At 33.3% G+C, this 27,119-nt stretch overlaps 1 protein-coding gene across 3 annotated transcripts in view; it reads right to left on the reverse strand.

Moving 5' to 3' along the window:
* Nucleotides 1-27,119, reverse strand: part of LOC135847415 (zwei Ig domain protein zig-8-like) — a 216,288-nt gene that overhangs the window by 147,799 nt on the left and 41,370 nt on the right. For all 3 annotated transcript variants that reach the window (XM_065366928.1, XM_065366927.1, XM_065366930.1), the window contains 2 exons: nt 22,562-22,976; nt 11,788-11,865 (listed from right to left, as the gene is read on the reverse strand). In XM_065366928.1, the coding sequence (XP_065223000.1) occupies nt 11,788-11,865; nt 22,562-22,610 (127 nt within the window). In that variant the 5' untranslated portion in view covers nt 22,611-22,976. The remainder of the gene's footprint in view (nt 1-11,787; nt 11,866-22,561; nt 22,977-27,119) is intronic.

Consider the following 27,119-nt stretch of genomic DNA (forward strand, 5'->3'; position numbering starts at 1 on the left):
TCAGATTTCCCACCGTTTCCAGGAGAAAAATCAAAATTAAGTACCTACTTAAATAAATCAACGAATGAATAAGATCAAATTTGCTTTATAGCATATTTTTGATTTCCAAATCGATTGATGGTTGTTTCAAAGTATTCTGGAGTCTTCAGTTGATATTTGAATAAATAATTATATGCAGTTCTGGTTTTGAACTGATCTCGAAAATGGCGTTTGATCAGCAACTATTGTGTTAAAATGAGCTAAAAAGAAATGTCAACAGTTTTTAATACATTTTTTGAAAATCTAGAATTTTTAAAATACGACTGCATGGGGGCTCCAGAACCACTTGAAATTACCTGCAACACGTCAAATTGGGTGTATAAAGTAATTTTTAGCTTCCCAACTTTAATACGTAGGTAGATTTTTGAGGACATTTCAACTTTTAAAAATCTGCTGGAAGCTCTAGAACTACTTAAAACGGATTGAAACCATTTCAGATTAATTGTAGAATGGAGAGGGAGGGTGTCGAGGGTGTCTCAAATAGAATATACACCAAATTTTAGCTTTTAAAGTCATTTTGGCATTGTTTTTTTTTCAAATTTTGGGCCTTTGATTTTCAAAACATCACCAAAAATCGAACAATGGTCATTAAGCGCCTGAAATGTTGACAGGTGATACTTTTTAGCATGTTTTTCAATCAAGCTTTGTTCGATTCTAAAAATTTTCTGCCAATGGAGATACCTTATTTATTACAGAATTGATTTGAAATGAAAAATCGCGTACTTCTGAGCTCCTGGCGCAGAACCCCAAATCTCATAAAATTTTGCACCATCGATTCTTTCTTTACATTTTGACTTCAAACAAAATTATCGACCCAGAGTGGTATTTTTTTTTTTCAAAAAAAATCTCGTTAAAGTCTTCTCTTTCGCTATGTCGCTATACTCATTTGTAGTGAATCGCGAAAAAAAAGACGGCGGATTTTCACTAAATTCAGCCACTAAAAATGGGAGTATCCGCTGAATTTGTTCCAAATCGGTCAACTTTTGTGGGGGGAAGATCCATCATATCCATACTTACATGCTTTAAATGGGAAATCTTGCCTGCTGGAGGCTCCAGAGTTGCTCAAAAACCTCAAAAAGGTACACTGAATTTCAACATTCCCGGTTTAAAGCATTCGGATCGAGAAAATAAATAAACATTCAAACACATATTTTTAAAAATTATTAACAACTGATACATCATATCCCTTCTGATTTTTTGAAATTCTGATATAAATTGTGGATCAATACAACTCATTCTGCCTCTCGTGTTGAAATCTCATTTCAAATTTTATAGTTTGTTGAAAGAAGGTAAATTTTTTTGAAATTTTCAAACAATAACATTTCACGTTTGGAATCAACATGAAACGTCGAACGTCCACAGTGAAACTTTAACTTTAGACTTTTCGATTTAAATGATAGATTCTGAGTCTTCAAGTTCAAAAGTTTTTTTCAACCATCAAATTAACCTACTTTTAAAAAACAAAAACACTCAGCTGCGAAATAAAAATAATACAGCATCGTTAAATCATTAATATTCGCCTTAAGTATCTTCATCATCACTATATGATAAAATGATCAAACAATTTTAAAATTACTTTCTAATTTTGGTTCTTTGAACTTCCTTTTTCGTAAATTGTTTTAAAAATATTTCTTTGCCAAAAAAAGGTGACCTAATAATAATCATTAAAAAACTTGTATTTTTGTTCTCGAGTTTGAAAGTAGATACCAGGTTAAAATTGAATTACAAACTTTTCTCGTTATTTTTCATCGAAAGAAAAATCATTTTTATAAGTTTATCACACGGTTGAATTTTTTCACCAACCAAACACCACCAATAGGATAGCTACCTACACGAATATTGTAGTTTTTAATTGAGCGGTCGGTATTTCAACGTTTGTTTTACGATGAAGCAGATTTTTGGTGGTTGGATTTTAGAGCATTTAATCTGAAAATCTGCAATATTTGTTTTACTCTCGACTACCTAGGTATACCATCTATTTGGTATTGTATTTTCAATAATGCATTGATGAACAATAATAGGTACCTATTTTGGAAATGACACACAGCCCGCAGGACATGATTATAAAACCGTTAGATACGAGTATTCGAGTTAAGCTTTTCGCTTATTAAATAATAATCGCTTCGGTATAGCAGGTACTTATAGGCGAATATTGATGAAATTCGCGTTTCGATATTTAATTTCGACAGAGTAGTCGAAATTAATTAGATTAACTTGATTTATAAAAATAAATAGGTATCAATCTGAGTATCTCTCTGTGTACGTTGTAGGATGATGAAGGTAGGTACCTACTTATGTAAGTAATGCATGGTACGATATACGTACTGTGGTACCTGTTACTTACGCAGGCAATAAGAGTAAATTAATCTGCTTTTAGAAGAGGGGATTGACAGAAGAAGAAAATGACTAGCATACGAGAATGTAGGTATTCGAAATTATATTGCTTACGTATACATAAATGGAGCTATGGTTTATGTGTGTATAGGTCTCTACACGTATACGTCATATACAAACACGATATTTGAATAAACCTTTATCAGTTGTACACATGGCGTAAACAAAGTAAATAAGATGCTTTGTTAATTAGACAACGCTTCGTCGGTGTACTGTTTTATATTTAAAATTCCACGATAAAATTTTCTTATTATACAACAAACGGTTCTTAGTGAAAAATTTCAGATGAATTAATTACTCAAGCGATTCTCAAGCTTAGGCACGAACTCTATTAAGGAAAAACAATCTTTTAAAATGTCTATTTTCGTATCTCCGAGAACATAACCTTTTTTGAATAGATAACAAGTTATGCATTTCGTTTATAAAACATATTTACAAAATACCTTCGTTCCATAACTAATTATGTTTTAATTCAATTTTACTTGTTTATTTTATTCATTTTTTTTTTGTTAGTTTGTACGAACAACGAGCAAAGAGAGTTTCAAATTCATCGCAATTATTTCAAAAAGAGTTCAGATTAGAGAAATGATGATTGAATTTTTGTGGTGAAATAACTATACGTATTCTTTGGAAAGTAGGTACATCGATTTCATCAAATGCTTCGAGCTATCGTTTAAAATCTGTAAGAATATAAATGTTCAATAAAGAACATCAAAAATAAAACAAAAAGTCAATAACGAAACGAAAATTATAATTGCATAAAAGCAACATTAAAACATAATATTAAAAAGTACCATAGGGGTACACAAAAAATAGGTACATTGTACCAACGCCACAAGGCATACAAAAATATAGCAAAATGTACCGTCCTATAACGATTGATTATTGAAATTTTTAGTAGACTAACGAGCAACTGAGCAAGTACCAAAAAATTTCATCAATTCGGCAGTGCCGAAGGTATCCGAACGAGCACAAATACAAATTACTAGGTATAAAAATGCAGTTTTTCCGCTAACAATATTGGAAGATGATTTTTAAAATTTGAAGATGAGGGCAAGGAAGGGGTGAATGCCAATAAGTTATACCCAGACAATGATCAAAACAATTTTTAGCCAAAACTTCGAGTTAGTTTACTGGCTCTTGACAATTCATGACACTTATTATCCATATTCAAATTAAAATTAATATGGTTGGGTCTTTTTGATTTTTTTATTCAATTTGAAAAAGTACGCTTGGTAAGGGTAACCAAAGGAGTTTAAAATAAACGAGATGAAAATTGCATACCTCAAACCGCTATTAAAACAAACGACCAGTGACTCAAAATTTACAATAAAAAAATCGTACATTATGTTCATACACTTGCGAATCAATGAAATTTTTAATACAGAGGAATTTTCGTTCATTTTCACCAAACATCGAAGAGAAAGCAAGATAAGAAACAAAAACTGTACAAAAACTTCTCGAAAAAAATGCTAAATAATTGAATCATTATTAACCAATAGTGAAGCACGTCGAATTATTAAGAAAACAAAATCTAAAAAATGAATAACGATACGATCGACAGCTGTTAAAAATTCAATTTGCCAGTATTTTATACCTACACGTTTTCGATTTATCACGATTTGGTCATAGAGGTGTTTCAAACCTCCGAAGGCGTTCTCTTTTCAAGAAAATAAATTACTAGTAGATGGTACCTATACAGAAAGGCAGGTAGGTACCTACAAAACCCGTTGCAAAAATAAATCGTTTTTTTCTTCTCGTAATAAATGAAGGGAAAACAATGAATTTAAAACAAATGATTAAATTTGTAAAATTCCACTACTCAAGGAACTACCTAGCGCAGTTGATTTCGAAAGGAGAAAAAAGAAATCCAAAGCGAAACATACCTTTGCTCGGTTGATGTTTTTTTTTTATCCTGGAAACCTTAAAAATACCTGGTAAGGTTCGAGTTGGATACGTTTACCGATTCAATTAGTTTCATTTTCCATATAAAAGAGAATTTGCCTCGGTAACTGAATATAAAAATCTTTTTAGAACATTTTTACTCTTTTAATAAAATTTCACTTTAAAGTTATCCGTTTCCGTTTTAAATCCAACTACCCCTAACAAAGGAGGAAAAAAACCACCAAAACTAATTCTTTATCAAGGGAGAAGAAAAAAAAAGAGAGAGAAAAATCATCTCAACGGTTAGGATAATAGCGATATCGTTTTATCCAATCCTCCAAGACTAAATCGCTTGACCTCTCATGTTCAAAAACATTTTTTATTTGCCAAAAGAAATGTGTACAATAAAAGCGATCAAGCGTTCGAAAGTTTGATATATTTATTTCGAAAGGCGAAGAAGTAAATGATACGTCAAGGATTAGAGGGAAGAAGAAGAAAAAAAAAGTTTGTAAATAATTGAAAACGAAAATTGGCTGGCAATAGAGATGGAATTTTTCGAGCAGTTTGAGAGAAAATTGCGATAAAAATTGAGTAAATGATTTTCGATACGTTTGAAAGTTTATTTAAAGCAACCGTAGGGAATGTTTTTTTCCGATAAGTTTAGATTATAATTGTAATTTGATCGATAAGCTTTCCACATGGATTTCCAAACTTCCTATAGTATACGTAGGTAGAGGTACCACACGCCGTATCCTATCGTTTAGTTTCATAAACACATGCGACAAAACTATACATTATAAACGTTATTTCGCTCTCGCAGCTTTTGAAGATGGTATAAATTCAGGTATTTGCGGCGAATAAGTTGCATACACACTCGAGCTCGTAGGTAATCGTGTTTTTCAAAGACATCTGGGAAAGCTACTCGTTCTTGCTTTGCGTTATTTTCCTATTCGTGTACGTACTATACGTACCTACCTTATACCTATGCCAAATACTTACGACTTGTAGGAGTATATCGTTCAACCTCCTAAAACTGTAACTTGTCTTAGTTCTCTCGAGCTGGGATTTAGCTTTAGCGAACTTATCACATTTTCTTATCCGTGTTAAACAAATTGCATATGTAGGTAAGTATCGTATCTAATTATACCACTTGAGTCGTCTCTTTGTCGCTCGTTCATCTTTATAAGCCCAATTGGAGGTGTTTTCGAACCCACATTCAATAAATATCTAATCAAACCTACAACTGTTTGTAAGGTACAGCTCAACTTTTTAATGCCATATTACTACACCACGGACCTTATTAAATATTTCCTCGCTGACCCCTGCTATTACCATTAAACACGACATATTTGACATTATCACAATGCAATATTCGTCAAACATGTTTGTCAAATCGAAGAAAATATTACTTCCGAATTGCGTGACTCCATTGCTAGTACATTTTGAATGCATATGCCCTTATCGAGGAAATAAATTTCTAAAACGCCACAGTTTAAGAAAAAAATCGGCCATTACAAATGTTAATTCTCGCCTAACAACATGAAAAAATAATCTGTAACTTTGATTTTTACCATGATGATTTCTCACATTAGAAAAGGTAACGGTATGAGTAAGATAAATAGGTAAATGAATCAGCCCTTACGTCAGATTTTGAAATTAATTAACGGACGTAGGTTGTTCAGGCGTTCTAAGAACTAGCTAGAAAAATGTATAGTAATTCTACTTTACCATAACCCATTACAATGTTGCCAAAAATATTTTTCCTTCAAAATTTTTATTTTTGTCAATTTTTAGTTCAAGTTTTTCAAAATTTAGAGGTACTTGGTACATATATAAAAGATCCACTCAAAAAAGATTAATTTCGCTGACTGCGCTTGAGTCCAGGCACACGGGTCAATAGCCTTAAGAGACCAGACTGACAGACAGATAGGCAGACGACCTGGGGAACCCAGACTGGAACGCAGACAACCTTGAGAGGCTCGGCAGACGAAAAGACGATCTTGAGAGACCAGACAGGCGGGGTCAATGACCTTAAAAGACTGTACAGGCTGGACAGACAGACGACCTTGTGAAACAATACTGACGGGTCAATGACCTTAAAAGGCAAGACTCGACAAAAATCACATTGAGAGGCTAGACAAGCGGATAAGTGACCTTGAGAAGGCAGATATTTAGAAAAATGACCTTGAGAGTTGAGAGGTCAGACAGAGGAGCCAATGACCGTGAGAGGTCTGGGCTAAACTGATTGTTCTGTGGTTAGGGGGAAAGAGAAGTGCTCTAACGTCGGAACTGAGTGCTTTAAACAGTTCAATTGATGCTCCATCCTTTAACGTAATTTTCTGATTTTGGCTGCACAAGTGGGGCTATTGTTTTATCAGCCCTGCCGAAAGTATTTTTTAAATTGAGAAAAGGGGGGCTACTTTAACGTCCGGACTAGGTGCTCCAACTCGCTCGAACGATGCGCTATTTCTTCAAGGGTCTCTCGAAAAAAATGGGACACTTGCACACATTTTTTAAGCAACAAGCATTGTTATAAAAATCACTGCAAACTGAGAAAAAATGATGGAATTCCAGTTAAATTCAGTAAAATTTTATTAAAAACTGCATAAAACATTGTTTATAAAAATATGTTAAAATGATAGGAAAACACCAAGGAAGCACTGGAATCAAAGAAGATTACCAAAAATTGAAGAAATTTTAGAAAAATCTGGAAAAAACTGCGCGAAAGTGTCACAAAAACATGTTAAAGTAAGTACATAGGTATGTATTATCAAAAAAATTTCAATTTTTAAAAACTTTTCTATCTCAAAAATTGTGTGACTCTTCAAAAATTCTACATATTGTCGAGATGTTATATTTTTTAGATAACTTTCAATCTTCAAAACAATTCCCCCCACCTCGCGTAAGGAGCCCTGAAAGTTGAAAAAATCACAAAAATGAGCATAAATCAAAGTCAGGGAACATTTTTTGAAAATATATTATCTCAATTTCCCCTTTTCAAGAAACAACCTTCGTTGGACCCCTGGATGACGTTGGTCTCTTGTATGAAGCCTCCCATAATTTGGGAAAAATAAAAAAACATAAAAAATTGATGTCTATAGAAAATTTTCGAAAATTTTTTATTTTTTGGTGCTCCAAATGATGTTGGTTCCCTTGTATGAAACCCCCTAAATTGAAAAATATATTTGAAAAAAAATATGTCTAGGGGTATAAATTATTTGAAAAATTTTCGTCTCAGATTCTTTTTTCAAGAAAAGCGTTTCCTCAGTCCCCCAATGATGTTGGTCGCCTACTTTATAGAGACCTCCTAAGTTCTGGGTTGAAAAAAAAGTGGTAGTAAAGTCTCCTCTGCGAGGAAAGTTTCAAGTCATTGCTATTTTTTTTGCTTCAAACCTAAAAATAAAATCTCATTGATAGGGATTCTAAACGATTTTTCTTAAGTTCTTGAGAGTCAGTTAAAATATTGTAAAATTGTAAAAATATGCATTTGTTATTGATGAATTTTTTTCAAGTTTTCAAACGTCTGATATAATATCAGGAACTCTGTTTTTTTTAATACTCTCTAAATTTGAAGCAGTCAAATTTCACTGCTTAGCAGTCACGACATTTTGCCTTTTTAAAAGCAGTAGTTTTTTACTGCAAAACAGTAAAAAATCTACTGAATTGGACAGTAAAAAATAATTTTGACCGACCAATTCAGTAATTTTCTACTGTTTTGCACTAAAAAAACTACTGCTTTTAAGAAGGCAAAATGTCGTGACTGCTAAGCAGTGAAATTTGACTGCTTCAAATTTAGAGAGTAATGTGTTGAGAAAAAATCGAATAACGTGTTAGGCTATCGTATGTAGAATCAAACCTGGATGAAATCTCATGAAATTTGCAAAAAAAAAAAAACAATATGCAGGTAGGGTAGGTCTGGCAGGTATTATTATTTTCAAAGAAAACTTATCTTTGGTAGGTACACTTGGAAAAAATAGGATCAAAAATGTAACCAATGAGCTTCTGAAGCAAACAAACGAACCCTGAATGATAAGTTTCAAAATACAGATTCAGTGGAGCGAGCAGCGGGGTGAAGGGATCAATTCGCCTATATTATTTACGAACATTCTTCACACATCCCATCATCTGAATCCCACCTCCCAATTTTTGATTTATGATACACTAAGCAATGCACATTGCTTTAATTTCACTTATCACAATGTAATATACACAATAAAAAATACTTCCTACAAGCAATACGATCAAGAAATTAAAAAATGAAGATATTTCACCACGTTGTCTCACCAATACCGAATACGTATAGTAGAAATACTGCGGGTATCTTGACACAGCTCATCGTTCTCTATTTCATCTATTTGACTACTCATAGTAACTCGACAAGCCACATTTTATGTTTAAATAGCCAATATAGGGTATACTACCCTGAACTCTGAGGCAACAAGGCTTATTGAATTTGCTCGTTCATTCTCCCAATACAGTCCTTTTTTCAGGATCAAAAAAGACCAACTTGACCGAATTGAATAATCGCCTTAAAAACTGCTAAAGTTGTGTAAATTACTACGTCATCGTCGTTCTTCGTCGGTTTCTCGAACACGTCATTTTGGTTTTTTCCACAAAAAGGAAGTACGACGTTTGTCATCGTTTTTCGATTCAAGGTCACAAATAGATGTTATAGTTTTAACCCACACGTAATTCAATAGTAAGGAAATAAATTCGAGGATGGTACGAACTGTCGACATTAATTTTAACTAAAGCTCCAACCGTAATTGAAATGTTACCAGGAAGTGAAATCAAATTTGAAACTGGAAATGAAACTGAGCAAAACTACATTTTGATGGTTTTTCTTGAACCTTTATACTTATCGCTATACTATACAAGAAGGATACATATCTCGAATGGGATATTCATTTTTTTTAGCAATCTATTTCTTTGAAAATTTCTCAATATAATTTGTTTTGTTTTTTCGGATATGCAATAAAGTTACTCGATGTTTTCTATGCTACAATACAATTCAATACGAGTATACATATCGTATGTACAAGACTTTCACAAGAAACAGAAAACTTCTACCATTTTTCTCACCAATCTTGAAAATATCCTCAGAAATAATTGTAAGCGTTTTTCGTTAGCTTATTTGAGCATACACAGCTATAGTTTTTCTTTCGCATGAAAAACGAATCATTGAATGTAAAAAATTCGTAGGTAAAAGGTGCAAATATGTAGCTGTATAGTCTCGAAGGTAAAAGTGTACACAGTTTATCAAAGAGATGCGTCTCATAAATAATCGAATATAGTCGCGAAAATAATACGTTACGATGAAAATCTAACAATACGAAATCTTACCTTTGACCTCGAATAAATCAAAAGCCGACATCTCGACGTGTTATAATTTTCGCTTTAAGGAAAAACGCCATGTCTGTGTAACATTTTTGAGGAAAATCCTTTATAATATTGAAATTTTGATCTTGTAGTTGAACGTATGTCATATTGAAAATTATTTTTGTGTAAACATTTATAATTTATTTTCAAATCAATTTAGAGATTGCAATTTAATTTTTTTTTCAGAGAATTTACGATATTCTTGAAATAGGAAGATACGAACAGTTCACCTATCCGGGCCATGAATCGATTACATAAACATTTCAGTGGAAATCACACATAACGAGATTGAAAAGACTGGAGCACCTTATCAATTTAGTAAATTTTTCATGATGATGATAAAAAAAAAAAAAAAAAAAAAAAAACATTTTGACTGAGTGATTTTCAATTCAAAATCAAAGTCTGCATTTAATGTAGACAAAATCCTCTGACATTTTTTTTTTTTCGTAAAGCATCCTGATGGATGCATCGCAACAGAAGTGAATTTGGCTAATCAAGTAGTACCATAGATTCCTCCTAAATATCAAGACGAAAATAATAATTCACGAAAACTAAATAAATTTACACCTGATGATAAGATAGGTAGGTAGCTAGGTATCGTAATATAGCAAAGATGCCAAAGAATCTAACAAATAATTCGCGGATTCGGCAATAATATTATGATTCATTTACGAATGCGATGATATAGCAGGTGTAAATTCAACACACAACTTACCCATACGCATACAACTGTCAAAATAAATTACGCCATTTGCGGTAGCTTTAGTTTACACAGTAATGGTTTCCGTAGGTACGCCGAATTCGTGGATTTAGGCTTAATTAAAGTTTACTCCGTTTCAAAACGACTCGAAAGTATAATCCTCAAGTAAGTTCGGTTTAATTATGTTTGGAATATTTTTCAGCCGGTCTGCTGTTAAAAATTAACCAACAGCGAGCCTGTATCGCGAAATAATATCGATGATTAAAAGAAACTGCGCGTCGACGGACGACGTTTTCCTCGCTTTCGATAATTTTTTAAATAATGATAAAAAGTAGATACCACCACGTAGGGTATAGCAATCGCTAACGGATATAAATTACTTTGAAAACGTACAGAAACAAACGATGTAATTGCGGCCCTTTTCCACTTTATCACCGACAAAAAGGGAAAAAAGACACAAATTCTTATACAACCTGATTAGTAGGTAGCAGTATACCTACGCTTTTATACATTTCTTCCGCCACTAACCATTTACATATTTGAATTACCAAGTCTTGTTTTATTTGGTTATTTGTCTTTTTCTTTCTTCTTTTTTTCCTTGTTTTTCATCAGAAGACCTTTTTTTTTCGGGTTTTAATGAAAACGTCAAATTACTGAGTTTTCAGAAGGTAATTCAACCTTTCTTTATTCTCTCTCTCTTTCTCTCTGTTTTACTCTCAAACATTCGGCACATTTCCCGAAAAATTTTTGCAAATATCACATTTCAAAGTTATACTCGACAACTCGTATCGACCCGACATCTAGCACTTCCATAATGAGAAACCATGTATACTGGCAAACCGAGTAATTTTCTAATTTCAACGTTGATCGTAAAGCAAGCATGTAGAAACTTTTCAAATACCGGTATCCTAACCCCTTACAAGTGGTTTACTCGTAGGATATTTGAAGAGGATTTCGACGACCCGAAACTGTTTCTTATTCTTAGACATCGTTCGTTAATCAGCCGAACACAAAATCAGGCTTTCGGATATTTTTTTCTCCTCTCTATCGTTTTTTTTACGATTAAATTAAAAACAACAATAAAATTAACATTATTTGTATAAGCGCAGTAAACCTACAAGCTTTTTTTTCAACGATATAAAAACTAACCACTGCAAATTCGACACTAGATATAGATTTTTAATTAACAGATGTAACCAATACAGAAGAAGAAGGTTTAATAAAACCAGATCTCGTATAGTGTTCTATAATTAAATGGTGCATATTTCATCGTTGTTACTTTATGTAAAATACTTATGAACGAAAAAAATTCTAAATGAATTAAATTTTACGTCGATCGTTTACTTTACGACGATATTAAAATTTGAATGAAATACGTAAAATTTACTTACTACTTTCTTTTCCGTGTATTAATTCCAACATGCTGGTTGTATCTTTCACTTGATAAGAGTCCAAATATTTCGTTAAATCTGAAATGAGAAATTTTATAATGCTGAGTAAAATTATTATACGCTTGAAAAATATGTGAGCTGAAATAGGTTACGAGTTTACGCTCAATGAAAAAAAAAATCAAAAGTTATGACTTTTGAAGGTCGAATTATTTTCGAAGTTATGGTGTTGGTAAAATTTTAAGCGAGGGCAAACGGCGAATGAAACTGATTTTATTATAGAATTTAAAATTTTCGATGAATGAAATATGTAGATTAGATAAATATCTCTGCGAACATTTGGCACCTTACTTCACTATGCTCGTTACTGAATAGAAAGGTAATTATTTTTTTAAATAGGTACTTCATTTTTTAAAAAATCGTCTTTGAAAAAAAAATCAGTCCTTCTTTAACCAGACTTTTCAATCTTGGAAAATGTTTTCTACCGTCCTTTTTACTAATTTGAACTTTTATCATATACAAATTTTCTCACTCCAGAAAATTAGGATAGAGGGTAGAAAGGTCGAGTTCTCAAGTTCTAATCAATTATAAAGTAGGTACCTACATACTCGTACTTTTGGGAGTTTGGGACATTTTGATATCGATATCACCGCTCGACTAATTTGTAGAAAGCCAAACCAACTCTAAAAGAATAATTTCGACCTCACGAGACCTAGGTATTTAAAGGAATTTAAAGGCATAAGATTGTTTTTAAAAGACAGCGAAAATTCAAATTATTATAGACAATTTTTTTGACTAAAAAAATGAAGTAGATAATTTAGAGACAGTGGGATCACTTCATATCAAATATCAATCCCTGGTTTTGGGTTTAGATACTTCGATTTAGCTCTAAATTGGCACCCCAATTTCTCTTTGGACAGGTGTGGCGGAGTTTGTTTTTTTCAGAAATTGAAATTTTTCGTCATGATGTTCACTTCTGGAGGTCCAAACTTGGGTCTGAACACACCCACTAATTAGAACGGTGCAATGTCTGTCTCAAACACAGGTCCAAACTTGGGCCTGAACACATCCATGCACTGAGTGAAACAGTGTCTGTCTCAAACACAGGTCGTAACTTGGGTCTGAAAACACCTACTGATTGAAGCAGTCTCTGTCACAACCACAGTTGTTTTTAATTCTGATTGTTTGATTTTCGTCAGAATGTGAGGTAAGTTCCTTGCTTGTTTTTTTGAAATTTTTTGGAAATATTGAATTTTGAATTTGAAACTCTCACTGTGTTTGTCTCGTCTCAATTACATGTCCTTGGTTGGGTCTGAAAAGTGAAAACTGATTGAAATAATATGTTGTGTCTGTTTCAAACACAGTTCCTAACTTGGGTCCGAAAACACCCACTGATTGAAACAGTGTCTGTTTCAACCACAGTTGTTTTTAATTCTGATTCGCCTTTTCGCCTTTTTGCTTTTTTGTCTTTTTGCCTTTTTGCCTTTTTGCCTTTTTGTCTTTTTGTCTTTTCGTCGTTTCGTCTTTATGTCTTTTTGTCTTTTCGTCTTTTCGTGTTTTTGTGTTTTCGTCTATTCGTCTATTCGTCTATTCATCTTTTCGTCTATTCGTCTTTTTGTCTTTTCATCAAATAGGCAGAGGAAGTTGGCATTTTTGATGTACAGCTATTTTTGACTTTACCCCCCCCCCCCTCTTTAGAAAAAATTCACGTTAAAAAATTGAAAGAAGCTTCTAATCATTCTTATTAATTTTGGAGCCCAAAACCGTTTTTTAGTATGTAGTTGAATTTTACGAAAAGAAATGTTAGAAAACTTATATTTACTCTAAACCCAAATTTCAACTTGCTGAGTCAACTAGACGTGGTTTAAAGCCGTTTTTGAGCTTCAAGCAACTTTTTGGAAATACCAATTTTCCAAAAAAAAAAGAATTGCCATTGCTGAGAAAAATTATTTGTTCGAAAGTCAATTTAAGCAGGCTCGATTTTGATAGCATTTCTCGAAAACTGGAATTTCTAGAAAGTCACAGGAGGCTCCAGAATAGTCCAGTCGGTAAAGCACTTTATGGATGTAAACCTAAACAAAATTGCGACAAAAGATTTTTTGCTTTAAAAGGTCTAGGATGGTGTCCTAAACAACATATGTGGAGACGCCCTCGATCCACCTGGTGCGTTCCCCCCACAGTGGAGTTTAGCCCCCCAAAACACGTTTTTCGCTGTTTTCTCCCCCGTATTGCATTTTAGCGAAAAGTGTGTGGTTAGATACAAAATCTACGTCAAATTTCCGATCTAATGATGTATCAACTTCGTTTGTAGGTACAAGGGGGGTGGGACTACAACCATTTAAAGAAGGGGGTTTTCTGAAAAATGCATAAAGGCTATAGCCGCCTAAGAGGGGTGAATTGGTCTCCGAGAGCGTTTGGATTGATATTATCATGGAAGGTGGGTACCATTGAGAAACTTCCGCGTGGAAAGTTTCAGATCCACAGCCCCTCCCTTTTTGGGGGAACCCCCCCCCCCCCCACTCCCTTTCTAAAATTTCAATACCATTTTTCTCAACCCCATGTGAACCGATTCTTAAAATTTTTTAGTGTGTTGTAGACATCCTTAGGAGGTACCCCACAACAATTTTCAGCCCCCTCCCCTCATATTTACCCCTCAAAATGACCTTTTAAACTTATTTTATGTTTTTTAACAGTAGTCAAATTTGAGGGAAAACGACACTCTATTCATTAATGCTTAGTTATTTTCTGCAAAATTCCCATTTTACCCCAACCCTCCTTACGACACATTTTAACACCATTTTGAGGGGTAAATATGAAGGGAGGGGGCTGAAAATTTGTGTGGGGTACCTCCTAAGGATGTCTACAACATACTAAAAAATTTTAAAAATCGGTTCACATGGGGTTGAGAAAAATGGTATTGAAATTTTAGAAAGGGGGTGGGGGGGTTTCCCCCAAAAAAGGGAGGGGCTGCGGATCTGAATCTTTCCACGCGGAAGTTTCTCAATGGTACCCACCTTCCATGATAATATCAATCCAAACGCTCTCGGAGACCATTTCACCCCTCTTAGGTGGCTATAGCCTTTATGCATTTTTCAGAAAACCACCCTTATTTAAATGGTTGTTGTCCCACCCTCTAGTCAACATGTTAAAATTTGGATGTAGAGATAATTTTAGCATTCCAAGTTCATTTGATAAAATGTGGAAATTTCATCTTTCAAAAATCTGCTGGAGCCTCCAGAGAACTACGTACTCAAATCACCGATTTGGAACTTTTCCCAATTGATTTGGAAGAGGAGGGTGTTTAAAGTAGAGTAGGTATATACTGAATTTCAGATTTTTACGTCAATTAGAAAATTTTTAGTTTTTCTACAGTTTTTGGCTCTTTGATTTTCAAAAATTCACCAAAAATCAAAAAATGCACTTCATGCAGCGCCTGAAATCTTGGCTGGTATTAAGTACATAATATATTTTTGCACGTCCTTTCGATTTAGGTACTTTTGTTTGGTTTAAAATTTTTTCTACCAAGTTAGAATACCTACCTACCTTATTTGATTTGAAATGAAAAACCCATTTCTTCTGAGCTCCTGGCGCAGAACCCCACGCCTCATGAAATCTGCAACTTTGATTCCTTCTTTCAATGATGACTTGGAATAAAAAATTCGAATCTTTACGATTTTTGATTCATCTGAACTATCAACACCCCTGTCCTTTAATTTTCTCGCAAAATTTATGCATTTTTTGATAATGGAAGTACTCTTATTTTCATTTTAAAAAAATTGAAAGCAAATTCACGAGTCTTAATACTCGAGCCTATGCTAAATTGTGAGGATGAAAACTCCGCCAAATAATTTGATAGATAAATCAAAATAAGAAAAACTTTCGATACAAATCAAACATAACTCCATCTAATGTACACACTTCCTGATCAAAACCGGACCGATATTCATGAAAAATTAAAAGACATCGAACATTGTCAAAAAAACACGTTCGTACTTAACACAGGCAAATATGCAGATGACAGCTTCTCGTCGACGCGTGAGCGTTGGAAAAGTACTCGTTCGAATTTCAAAATCATACGAGTATAAACATTCGAAAACACACTCGTTGCTATCGCTAAACACTATAAAAGAGGATACAACGCGTCATTCGTGTTACAAATCATTCATAATAATTTTCAACCCCTTATACGTGAATTTTTACTCTCGGCAAAAAACGTACCAAAGCACGGAGGGTAGATAACTGAAAAAGTTTTAGATTTATTTTCGCTTTTTATATTAAGTATATAAGAAGCGGCGCAGCGACGAAAAAGGCGGGCAAAAGATGTCATTTTAGGACATAATTAAACGAGTTGAAAATTCTTTTTCTCATTAAGCGAGATATTTTTATCAATTTTTCAGACGTAAACCGCAAGCAGTTCTTTTTGTTATTCAGCCCGTAGCATCGAATACAGTTTTTGGATATTAACTCAATTAATTCCATCAGATAATCAAGTTATATAGGCGCAGTGTGCAAAAAGTAATATAAATTCGCTGAGTGAGTTTTCGTTGCGAGCGAAATTGCAGATGCGTATACAGTACGAAAACGTCTTAATTTAACTTTTAGCGACTATGAGGTCTCGTATTACTCGTACATTTGTAATTAAATTTCTCTCTATACGGTCTCGAATGCTCGAATCGGTTTCGTTTTCATTGATTTTGTATGTAATAGACCAATACACTTCTAATTGGCAATTGGGATTACCAAAACTAGCTGCGGTTCGAAAAATTTGTCTCGATAAATGGAAACACACGTGTACAATTATTCGAAAAACATCGATGCAAATAGCTGACAAATTTTGACATATCGAATGGCTTAAAAAAGTTTTAAAATTTTGACGTCTCCGAATTGCCCTCATTTAAAGTAGATTTACTGTATACTTTCGTAAAATGTGGGTTGGAATTTTGTTTATAAGCGCGGATATAAAATAAATTAAAATTTTTCGCCCGAAATCTCTCGAGGTTTTCAACTCGTTTTCGCATCACAAAATTGAGCTCTGGGGATATTTTCGAATTACAACCACGAGAAAACTTAGCGTAATGTAGTTTTTTATCTTTAATCGTGCCAGTTTCACTGTGAGCGTTTTTGAGCCATAGTATTTCTAACATTATAAGGTCAATATACGCGTAAATTACGGCGGTATATTTTTACTCGCGCGAAGCCAGCAAACCAGCACGAGTAACTACCTACAACATTATAAAGGGAAAATTCGACAAGACAGAAGACGAGTGTTTTGCAAAATGCAACAGGTAGCTTTTCTTTTGGTTCGTGTGGCAGCTAATTTTAATTTCACTTAATTCGATCGATTGTTCAGAGAAATTTCATCTTTGTATATCTAACATTAGCATGCATTAATAATGTCATCGGTGATCAAGATAGATGAAACCAATCCTATTGTTATGTCATGCTATTTAACTTAGCGCCGCGTTAATTCGTAGCGACAAAATGGAGTATAAGCTTCTGTCGGTGAAATATTCGCCGAATCGTTCGAATAACTCTTGAACCTTTATTAGTTTATCGTTCGCTCAAAATGCGGTCAAATTTTCACTTTTAATCTACCTACTGGCCGCGTTTTTTTTACTCATTGCTTTTTTTTGGAGGGTATTTTCTTCAAGGTTTAAGAGTTGATGTTTCGTTCATTTAACCGGATAACTCTAAATGGTGGTGGGCGAAATACATAAAATTGTTACATCAAAAACTCCACCTGTTTTCTTAACAACAGACGCTTCTTTTAATGAGTATTAACTTATAAAACTAAACCGCCGGGGTAAACTTTCGTACACGGCTTAATTATGATTTATTACTCGTTTTCGCTTTATTTCTCTGTATTAATTTAATCCTATTTCCATCTTCTTTTTTTTTCATTTTCCTATTCGGTTAATTTTTCAACTTTTCCTGCCTTATTATTGTTTTCATTTAGAGGAGAAAAAATATACGAAATTTTAAAAATGAAATTACGTGACTATACGTAAAATATTCGACCTTTATTTTTTTGTTTCGTTGGTAGGCATTTTTTTTTATCGTTGGCGGCGCGCGGCTATATTTTCGTCCGGGTATATCTTATCAATGAGTTGAGAATCGTGTCTGAGCCTTTGCGTCGTCGTTTAATTAACTAAGATTCCTAGCACGGATGTTGACCTTTGTGAAAAAAATTATATTTATGAGTTGGACGAATTTTGGAATTTTAATTAAACCGGCGTTGCTTTTGTTTACTTTGTTGTTTTTTTTATGCGCTGTTTTTTCCCCTTATATTCTGCGAGACAAGTGCAACGCGATGGAATAACGTGCTTGATGATATTTTTATAACTAAATTTTACCTCGAATTAGTAAAATGGAGAAATTAAATTGTTTTAGCGAAGATAGGTACAGATTAGCACAGAAATTAGAACTTTTGTTGGTTATGGAATAGGATTTCCACAATGAAGATTATAGGTACTAATAAGCAAAGGTATAATCAAGTTCAAAGACTTGGTAGTAATTGAAGCGAGGTCTATGGAGAAGAAACAGAATTTGAAAAATAAAATGGAAGAGGAGAGGAGAGGTCCACGTTACGAGTTGGGGAAAAATACATTTCATCTAAAAATATAATTTTTTTATGTAAGTAGATAATCACATTTTTAAGGGAAAACTGTCTCTGATCCTGCATAGCTTTTATTGGCATCTTGGTATAAAGCAAAGCCTCCATCAAGGTTACAAAAATTGAGAAAAATGTAAGTAAATCAAAATTAGTAAAAGTTTTAGAAAATTTTCAATGTTTGGGCAAAATCCTTCTGGATAACCCCCATTCAAGAAAATCTTGATACCTTTGTAAGTATAAAAGCCTCCAAAAAGTTGAAAAAAAATAAAACGAAGTTGGTAAATTTTCAAAAGAAGCATCATTTCTGATCAAAACCCTTCTGAATAACTTCCTTTTAAAAAAAGAGGCTTCAAAAGCAGGCATCGTAGCCAAAGTTTTCTAAGAAAAAAGTAACTTTATTGACTTTCAGCAGTGAAAAAAGTGACCAAAAAGTGACATTTTCTTCCAAAAAGTAACTAAAAGAAACAAAAAAGTGACCAATTATTTTCAATTCCTGCGTTCAGAAGGGTAAAAAATCGAAAAATAACGAACCGACATATAAAGTTATTTTATAACCCAATTCTAATAATAATTGAAAAAGTAAACCTTTATTAGAACTTTTAGCAGGACTTTCAGCAGGTCATTTTTCGAACACTACTTATGTAATTTTTCAAGGGAGGAGGGGCGGGGGGGGTCAAAATTTACATTCAAGTTTTAAGCCAAATTTTTTAAAGAAATGCTAGCTTTTCTGATGTCTTCAATCTTCAAACACCTAATGATTTTATTTAAACAAGAAAGTAGACGCCAAAAATATAACTTTTCATGAATTTTTTTTCAATGCAAGAAATCGATGGAATTTCTCAACTTAAAAATCAGAACAGGACTAAAAAGAACACAAGTAGGTACTAATAAAATGAACGATATTAATGACTATCACATCATGTTCGCTTAAAATCAAATTTGACTCAAATTCTTCACTTTCGATTGTAAATATTTCATATTACTATTTGCTTCAAAATTTTGAAATTCGAATAGTTATTTTTTGTTGAAAAATTGAAAATTAAAAAAGAAAAATCAAACAGACCGGATCGAAGCGAGGGCAAAAGCTCTCGACAATCAGTACTTAGAGAAGTATAAAAACGACGGTTTTTCCGTCTGATGAGTTACCTGTTTATAAAAATTTTATTATTTTGCTTCAAAGCAAACAAGCCCGAGTGAAGCGAACTCAAAAGCTTTCAAAAATTCAATCATGAGTTGAGAAGTAAAAAGAAAAAGTTTCTTTATGGAGGGAAGAGTTTATTTTTCTGATTCAAACTTTGAAGATTTCTTGAATTTGAACAATGTGTTTTCTAAATAAGTATGTAGGAAAAGAAGAGTGAATATTCCAAGCGAAGCGAGGTCAAAAGCTCTCAAAAATGTGTAATTCAAAATCTAAAAAAGTCAACAAATGAACCAAGAATCCGAAATATATATTCTATTCTATTCTATTCTATTCTATTTTCCTACAAAACAGGTCCGGATGTCGAGGCATTTTAATAAATAATGGATATTATCTTTTTTATTCATTAAAAAAATTTTCAATCCCTTTGTCAGAGCTCTCTCGAAAAATATGTAAGTATTTAACCAATTTTTCGAGAAAATATTATAATTGGGGAATGTTACACTTTTTCATTGTCCGAAAGAGAGGGGGAATCGAGACTTTTAAATAGAGCTTTTCTAATAATGATCGACACAATTTTAGGATTAAAATATAAAAACGAAAAAATTTTCATTTTTTGAAGACAGTGGGGATGAAGTTAGCTTCTAAAATAACAACCTTAGGGCGTGGGAGATAAAAATACAGTTTTATCACGAGTATTAGGCATAATAAATAAGGCCACCCTAGCCTGAATGTTGATAATTGGTGAGATTTGGAAGGGGGGCTAAAATGATTATGTAAATTGATTTTACCCAAATAGAGACCAATGAGGCATTGAAACAAAAAATCTTCCAATTTTAATAATTTTGTCCAATAGGTACCTTACCTATCTTAATTTTTTGCATTTTGTAAAATTAAGGGCTCAGCAGCTTCTACCACTCATTTTCCACCGAGAAGGGCTGGAAATTCCATTGACGTAGTTTTCTCACTTAAAGTGGTGAACGTCGGCTAAGAGGAGGATGAGATTTTTCTCAAAATAATTTTTTCGCGTTTTTCTTCAAAAATACATACAGTTATGTAGTTCTTGCGAGGAAAATATTAACAAACGAAATTGCTTTAGGTACATAAAATTTGCGACAAAAAAAGTTCTCATATTTTCTCATGTATGGTGGGATGAATTGTTACGAAGATAATGAGATAAATGTCCTTGAATGTCAAGGACAATTAAATTGAAACGAAAAAGAGGAATTTGGAGAATTCAACCAAATAAGCATAAAAGTTTCGGTGATCAGTGTGCTCAACACCCTTAGCTCGAATCATAGCATCGATATTTTCAAAATAGAATTTTTAATAGGTAATTGAAAAGTGTAAACGAACGATAAAAATATGAATACCTAATTACCTAGATTTTGGTTGGTTCCAAAAATCTCAAAATATCCAGCAAATCGTTATTTTTTCAGGAAAATATACAAAAATACGCAATATCAAATTTAGCGTCATTTTTTTCATACGTTTTAAAACCAAAAACACTAATAGGTAAACTCTTTTTTATGGAGTCAAAAGTGATTTAGGGTGATTTTTTTGGAAAATAATTCGATTCTGATGAGCTATTGACGTTTTTGCAGGAGTTTCCAAAATTTTTTAAAAATTGCTCAAAAAGTTTGAAAACGTAAATGCAAAAACATGCTTAAAGAGCTTGAAAAAAAGGAAATATGTTTTCGTTTGCATCGAAAATTGGAAAATGAGCATTTGGTCACCAAATATGCAAAATAAAATTCCCATAACTTGCTAAATATGCAAGATATGCGAAATTAAAAAACGTTTCTCGTCATGTCAAGATATCGGTTCCTACAAGTAAATACGACTTGAGCCCACAAACAATCATTTTCCTAAAAATCCGCCCTTCAACTACCATTTTTGTATATAGCCATATTTCGTTAATTATAAATCAGGAAATAAAAACAATGACGACAGTAGAAGAAAAAAAAATCTTCGAATCATCAAATACAACACAAATATGAACGTCGAAAAGAAACGAAACATTATTGAATCGCGTGAAAAATCTGCTAAGTACAATAATCGTTTCGAAAAAAGAAGAAAAAACACCCACACACGCCGACCCTAAGCAAAAGTTGAAAAAAAAAAGGAGACTAATTTCTCATCCACGCTGCATAATTTTAATTATTAACGTTTCCTTTACACGGAAACGACCAGAAACGAGGTTTAGTTTTCCTTGTATCTTGGCGGTGTTACCGGACAGGCACATTCGTCGGCTCAAGATTAATTTCGTTTTAAGAATTCTATATGTGACATTTAAAATAAATGGACGTCTGGTTAAGTACTAGCTGAACTCTCGTGCCTAAGTTGAGTAACGCAAACGACCTGAATTTAGATTCCACAACTTGGCGTGATATCGGTTCTTTTATTCGTTCTGTATTTGACGTTTTAGGTATATGCACAGCGAGCGCAAACGAAAAACACAATTATAAAATGAGCCATACTTAGGAGAGTTGAAAAAAAAAAGGTTATGTGGCTTTAACAAGTACCACCTACGCCTACCTAGCCCTCTAGAGGAAGAAAATACCCTCGGATAGAAACAAAATAACAATTACGTGGGTACCTACTACCTACTCCTTTAGGTACATTTTATAAAATGTGATTCTAATTTCTCTATTCACTTTCGAGTGATTTTTTTTTTTTGTAGGGTGAAGTGAAGTTGCAATATTTCATTTTATTCGAATTTTAGACAAAACAATTTTGGCGAACATTGGGTACAAAAAAAAGTGGAAAATTTTGAAATGAAAACAGAAACGTAGCGAGCCACATTTATACGAGTAAGATTTACGGCGAATCAGTTATGCAATTTATTCAACATCGATATTACGAGTACATGCCTTTAAATCCAACAACTACGCGATCGTTCACATAGTTAGAATTTTTCACGAGCGAGCTCATTACGTTTAGTTGAATTTCGCTGGATAGTTTTACTCGCACATGTTTCATAATTGAACGCGAATTCATTATTAATCTAGCATACGTATACTCACCACTTAATAAAATCAACGTAGAAATCAGCTTGAAAAGTTTCTTCATCATAGGAACACGTGCCGACCGACGTTCGAGAAATGAAACGAATTTAAGATCAGCTCTCAGTATTGAAATCACGAAAAAAAAAATACGCGAATAATTACGAGGATGTGAGCCTATGTTTCATTTTTTTCATAACTTTACACCGTGCAATATTTACCAACGAATCAAACCGATACCAAAGAGCTCGTAGGCGAGTAATTTAAAACGTCGCGAATATTTTACATTATAAAGCGCACCACACGAGATACCTTCAACTTTTAAATTATTCATCGGTTTCAACTGGTTGAATGCATAATTGTAAACTTTGTTGATACGATAACTTCGACTGACATCGTCTCCGCATATTTCATGTTGGTTTTTTTAACGCGACATCTGCAAAAAACAGAGAGAAAAAAATGTAATAATTCGGAATACATAACAAAAATATACACGCGGAATAATATACGTAGCTATAGGAATAGGTCGAGTAGAATTTGAGATTTTTTCCCACAAAAGTTAAATGACAGGCTGCTCTAAAAGTTGTGTTTCAGCCTTAAAACAACCTGGTTTAAAGTTCAGCCTCTACGATCATTATTTACCTACCGCTGTCATATGGCTTGAAAGTTGTCGAATTTCGTAATTTTACCATAATCTGCATTGTTAGTTCGTGTTTCGAGAATTTCTTAATTCGTAAATTTTACTTTTAGCTTTTGAAAAACAAACGTTTTTTTAATTTAAAATTTATTTAAGTAAAACTACATAGGAAAAATTATGGGCAAATACCAAAAAAAAGCAAACAGGCTTTGACTGAATTTTAAAAAGCAACCCTTCCGAATGTTTCTCCACCATAGTCAAGTCTCACAATTAATATTTTTCATTGCTCTTCAATCATTCTTTTGGCACGTAAATTCAAAGAAAAATCAAAATTCTGACCTTTTAGCTGTTCATGTTGATAGGGAAGGGGGCGAAATATTGATGGAGAAATTTTTAATTTCCATATTATCAAACAAACCGATCACGAACGAACGTTAAAATATCCATTCAACTCCTTGTTCATTATTTAAAAGTTACGATAAAAGCAATAAATATTTTATGCCAATATTTAAAAATCATAAAATGGCAACAAGTCGCGCCTGTCCATCTCGTAGCATCTCGTAAGAAAATACTTAATATTCTGGGACAATTTTTATAAAATGCATATAAAAATATTCGTTGAGACCAACCACAGCATATTCGATAACAATATCATTAGATCTGCGAGTAAATAAAATGAAAAAACTCGTCATAATTCATATTCAAGGAAACATACAAAAATAAATCTGATTTACGATTTATGTACGACGATATGGAGGATGTAACGATAAAACATCGGATATCAATTTTATCATTATTTTACGATATTTCTAAGCATTATAGTCGATTGGAGGCTTTTATGAGTGCTTAATCTTTCGGTATTCTGAAAAATTCAAACGGCAATTACGATGGGGTTGCTGATCAAAGCATTACTTTAATTTACAATCATAAAAATAACATGTGCTAACATCATACTAGCTTGTTCGTATAAGCACCAAGCAATTACTGCACTTTTTTTGGAGGGGGAGGGGGGTATTAACAACACGTACAAATGGTGTGGTATCACAAATCACTCCGTTAATTATAAAATATTAGGCTCAAAAAACAGAGGAAATTTATACTCGAGCTTGAATGACACTTGAAAATGGAGGTGTTCATTAACATCCAACACAAAGTGTCGAATTTACTAAAGACAGATTATTGACACAAGAGTGCATATGCATTAGTTTATATGTAACTTTGCTATTTATGTACTTATACGTAGACGTAAATTGCGCAATGAAAATACGCTGATATCGAATAAGTACACAGTATACACAACGAACGTTGGCAAATTTCTTTTAAATACACGTTTGTTGAAAAAAAAAAAAAAATGTATGTATACGAAAACTTGCATATACAGAAAGGAATTTTCAAATTGGATAAATGTATACGTAGTACATAGAAGAGAAGAAAAATGAAAAGCAAAACGTATTCTTTGATAGGTTTAGAAGAGATAAATTGTATACGCGTTGCTCGATGAATGTGCTGGAAATTGGATTAGCTTACGCGTATATGATTTCAGGAAGTCGTTTTTCTACATCTTGTTGCTGTAGGAGATAAGACTATAAAGGAGTATTTTTTCTCTTCATCAAAAATCGCCCCTTTACCGGTACAGATCAGTAAAAAAGTTTCAAGATTAAAAGAAACTATACGAGATATGGGACTAGAATAAGTGGATCACGAGAAACATGACATAAGGTTTGGAAAAAGTGTGCTGAAAATGAGGAGAAGGACTGTTTTGTAAAAAAAAAAGCAACGTGAGTCGTGACAAATTGCGGAGAAAAGATTTATTTTCATGATTCGGTGATCAAAGAAGGTACGTCTTGATTGTAGCACTTGGTAATCAAAATAATACCTATAACAAATATTTCATGCAATAAGTATGTTAGGCTCGCAGAAAAATTCACGTAACTTCGAGTTTCTTACTTCCTAAAATATCATTATTATTTTGAACGATCCCAAATGTAATGATTCCTTTCTCCTGAAATCGAGGTTGATACATATTTTAAAACTAACCTTAAACATAAAAAATGGTTTTTTATCATCTAGGTGCTTGAAAGATAATGCTGCATAATCAACTCAAAAAGTAAAAAAAAAAAAAAAACAATAATAATCACAATATGACATCAAATTAAAGTACCGAACTGAAAAATGTAAGTACCTATAGGTATAGGTACCTAGGCCCACTTAGGTTTCAAAAATTCTCTTGCAACATTATTCACTTTTAAAAAATTGGGTTTTTGCAGGGGGAGAGGGGATATTGCACCGATTTCTACCATTTAGATTACTGTGTTTTGAAATGCATACGTATAACCTAATTGAGTTTAAAAAATTTAAAACTGAGAAACATGATAAAATGTTTTCAAAAATTTCAAAAATTGTTGGAAACGACAACAACAAAAGGAGGTGAAATCTCCTCTGCAGAGAAAATGTTAAATCATGGATATGTTTTTTGCTTCATATCAAGAATTTATTTACAATTTTTTCCAAGTTTACAAAAGTCTGATGAAATGTCAGCGTTTCACACAGGCCAGCGTTACTTTTTTCTCGTGAAGTTCTCAAAAGTCAAACTTGATATCTGAAAGTTGAAAATTTAATATTTATAAGAAAAGCTCGACATTTTGGTTGTTTGACGTGTGAACTATCATGTGACAAAGCCACAACACGTAATTTGGCAAAAAACTGTGTTAAAAGCGCATTCGAAGTTAGGGTCTGTGGACTCAAAAAGGAACCACAAGTCGCTTTCTGTATCTCTGTGTTTTCAATGAGTTGCAATAATCGAGGTTTGATATTCTTTTTAAAAAAAATTTTGATCAGTTTTCATGTTTTTTTTTTCTTTAAGTGTGTTTTTCAATCCTGCGATTTCAAAAAATGTAAAAAAAAAAAATTCTCATATCTGGTCAACATGCCTAACTCAACATGACAAAACAGTAAAAACACTCAATCTAAATCTAAATACCCTTCTCCTGCCAGTACTTGAGGAATCTAACTGCGTCATTGTCAAGTGTCCCATTTAATTTTCCAGGATTGATTTTTCCTGATAATTCACACTCAAATAAGTACTTGTCAGTCTGAACATCACCGCATTCACACAGATCATCATCAGCCAACTGTCATCTACAAAGGTTGTACTTAGATTATGCGACTCCACTCCTCAATCTGTTAAGTGTTTTCCACCATCCATATTTCAGATATTCTCTACTTGGTAGGGCTTCCTGCCTGGTTCTTCCCTCAGCACCTGCATTCCATATGCGACATCTATCTGTGCTGGGGGTAAGTATCACTTAGTTCTTCAACTGTTTTCATGAAACTGTGTCTTGATCTGAGGCGGGTTTCTGCCAGTTCTTCATATCCATACATAGGACGCAGCAGATTTTTTAGCATCTTTGTCTTCTCTGTCATGAATGCAACTTCACATCTGACTGCTGGTGGGGCAATTCCACTTAACTCATACAGATTATTTAATGGTGTTTGGTGTAAGCATCCTGTCACTAAAGCTCTTAAATACAAGTGAATGGTGGAAATGCAAAGTGTGCTAAGTGCCATTGACGTTTTTCTACAGGAGAGCGTAAAAACGAGTTCGTGTAACACGTTTACATACGTCTTATAGAATGCGCTATCTTTAGGTGTTTATTAGTACAACTTGGAAAAACATTTTCTTTAATATTACACTACATATCTATTTCCATACTTGTATTTAAGAGCTTTACCTGTCACCAATCTACATGCTTTGTTCAAGGGTATATCAACTTTACTTGCATGTGCTGAACGACTCCAAACAGGGCAAGCATACTCCCCCACTGAATAGCACAGTGCCAGTGCAGATGTTCTCATAACCTGGGGCTTATGGAAACAGTAGTTCAACTATGGGCCAATCATCCCATCACCGGTTGATCATGCACCCTAGACCTAGGTTAAAAC

The sequence above is a fragment of the Planococcus citri genome, chromosome 5, assembly GCF_950023065.1.
Source record: "Planococcus citri chromosome 5, ihPlaCitr1.1, whole genome shotgun sequence".
Lineage (NCBI taxonomy): Eukaryota > Metazoa > Arthropoda > Insecta > Hemiptera > Pseudococcidae > Planococcus > Planococcus citri.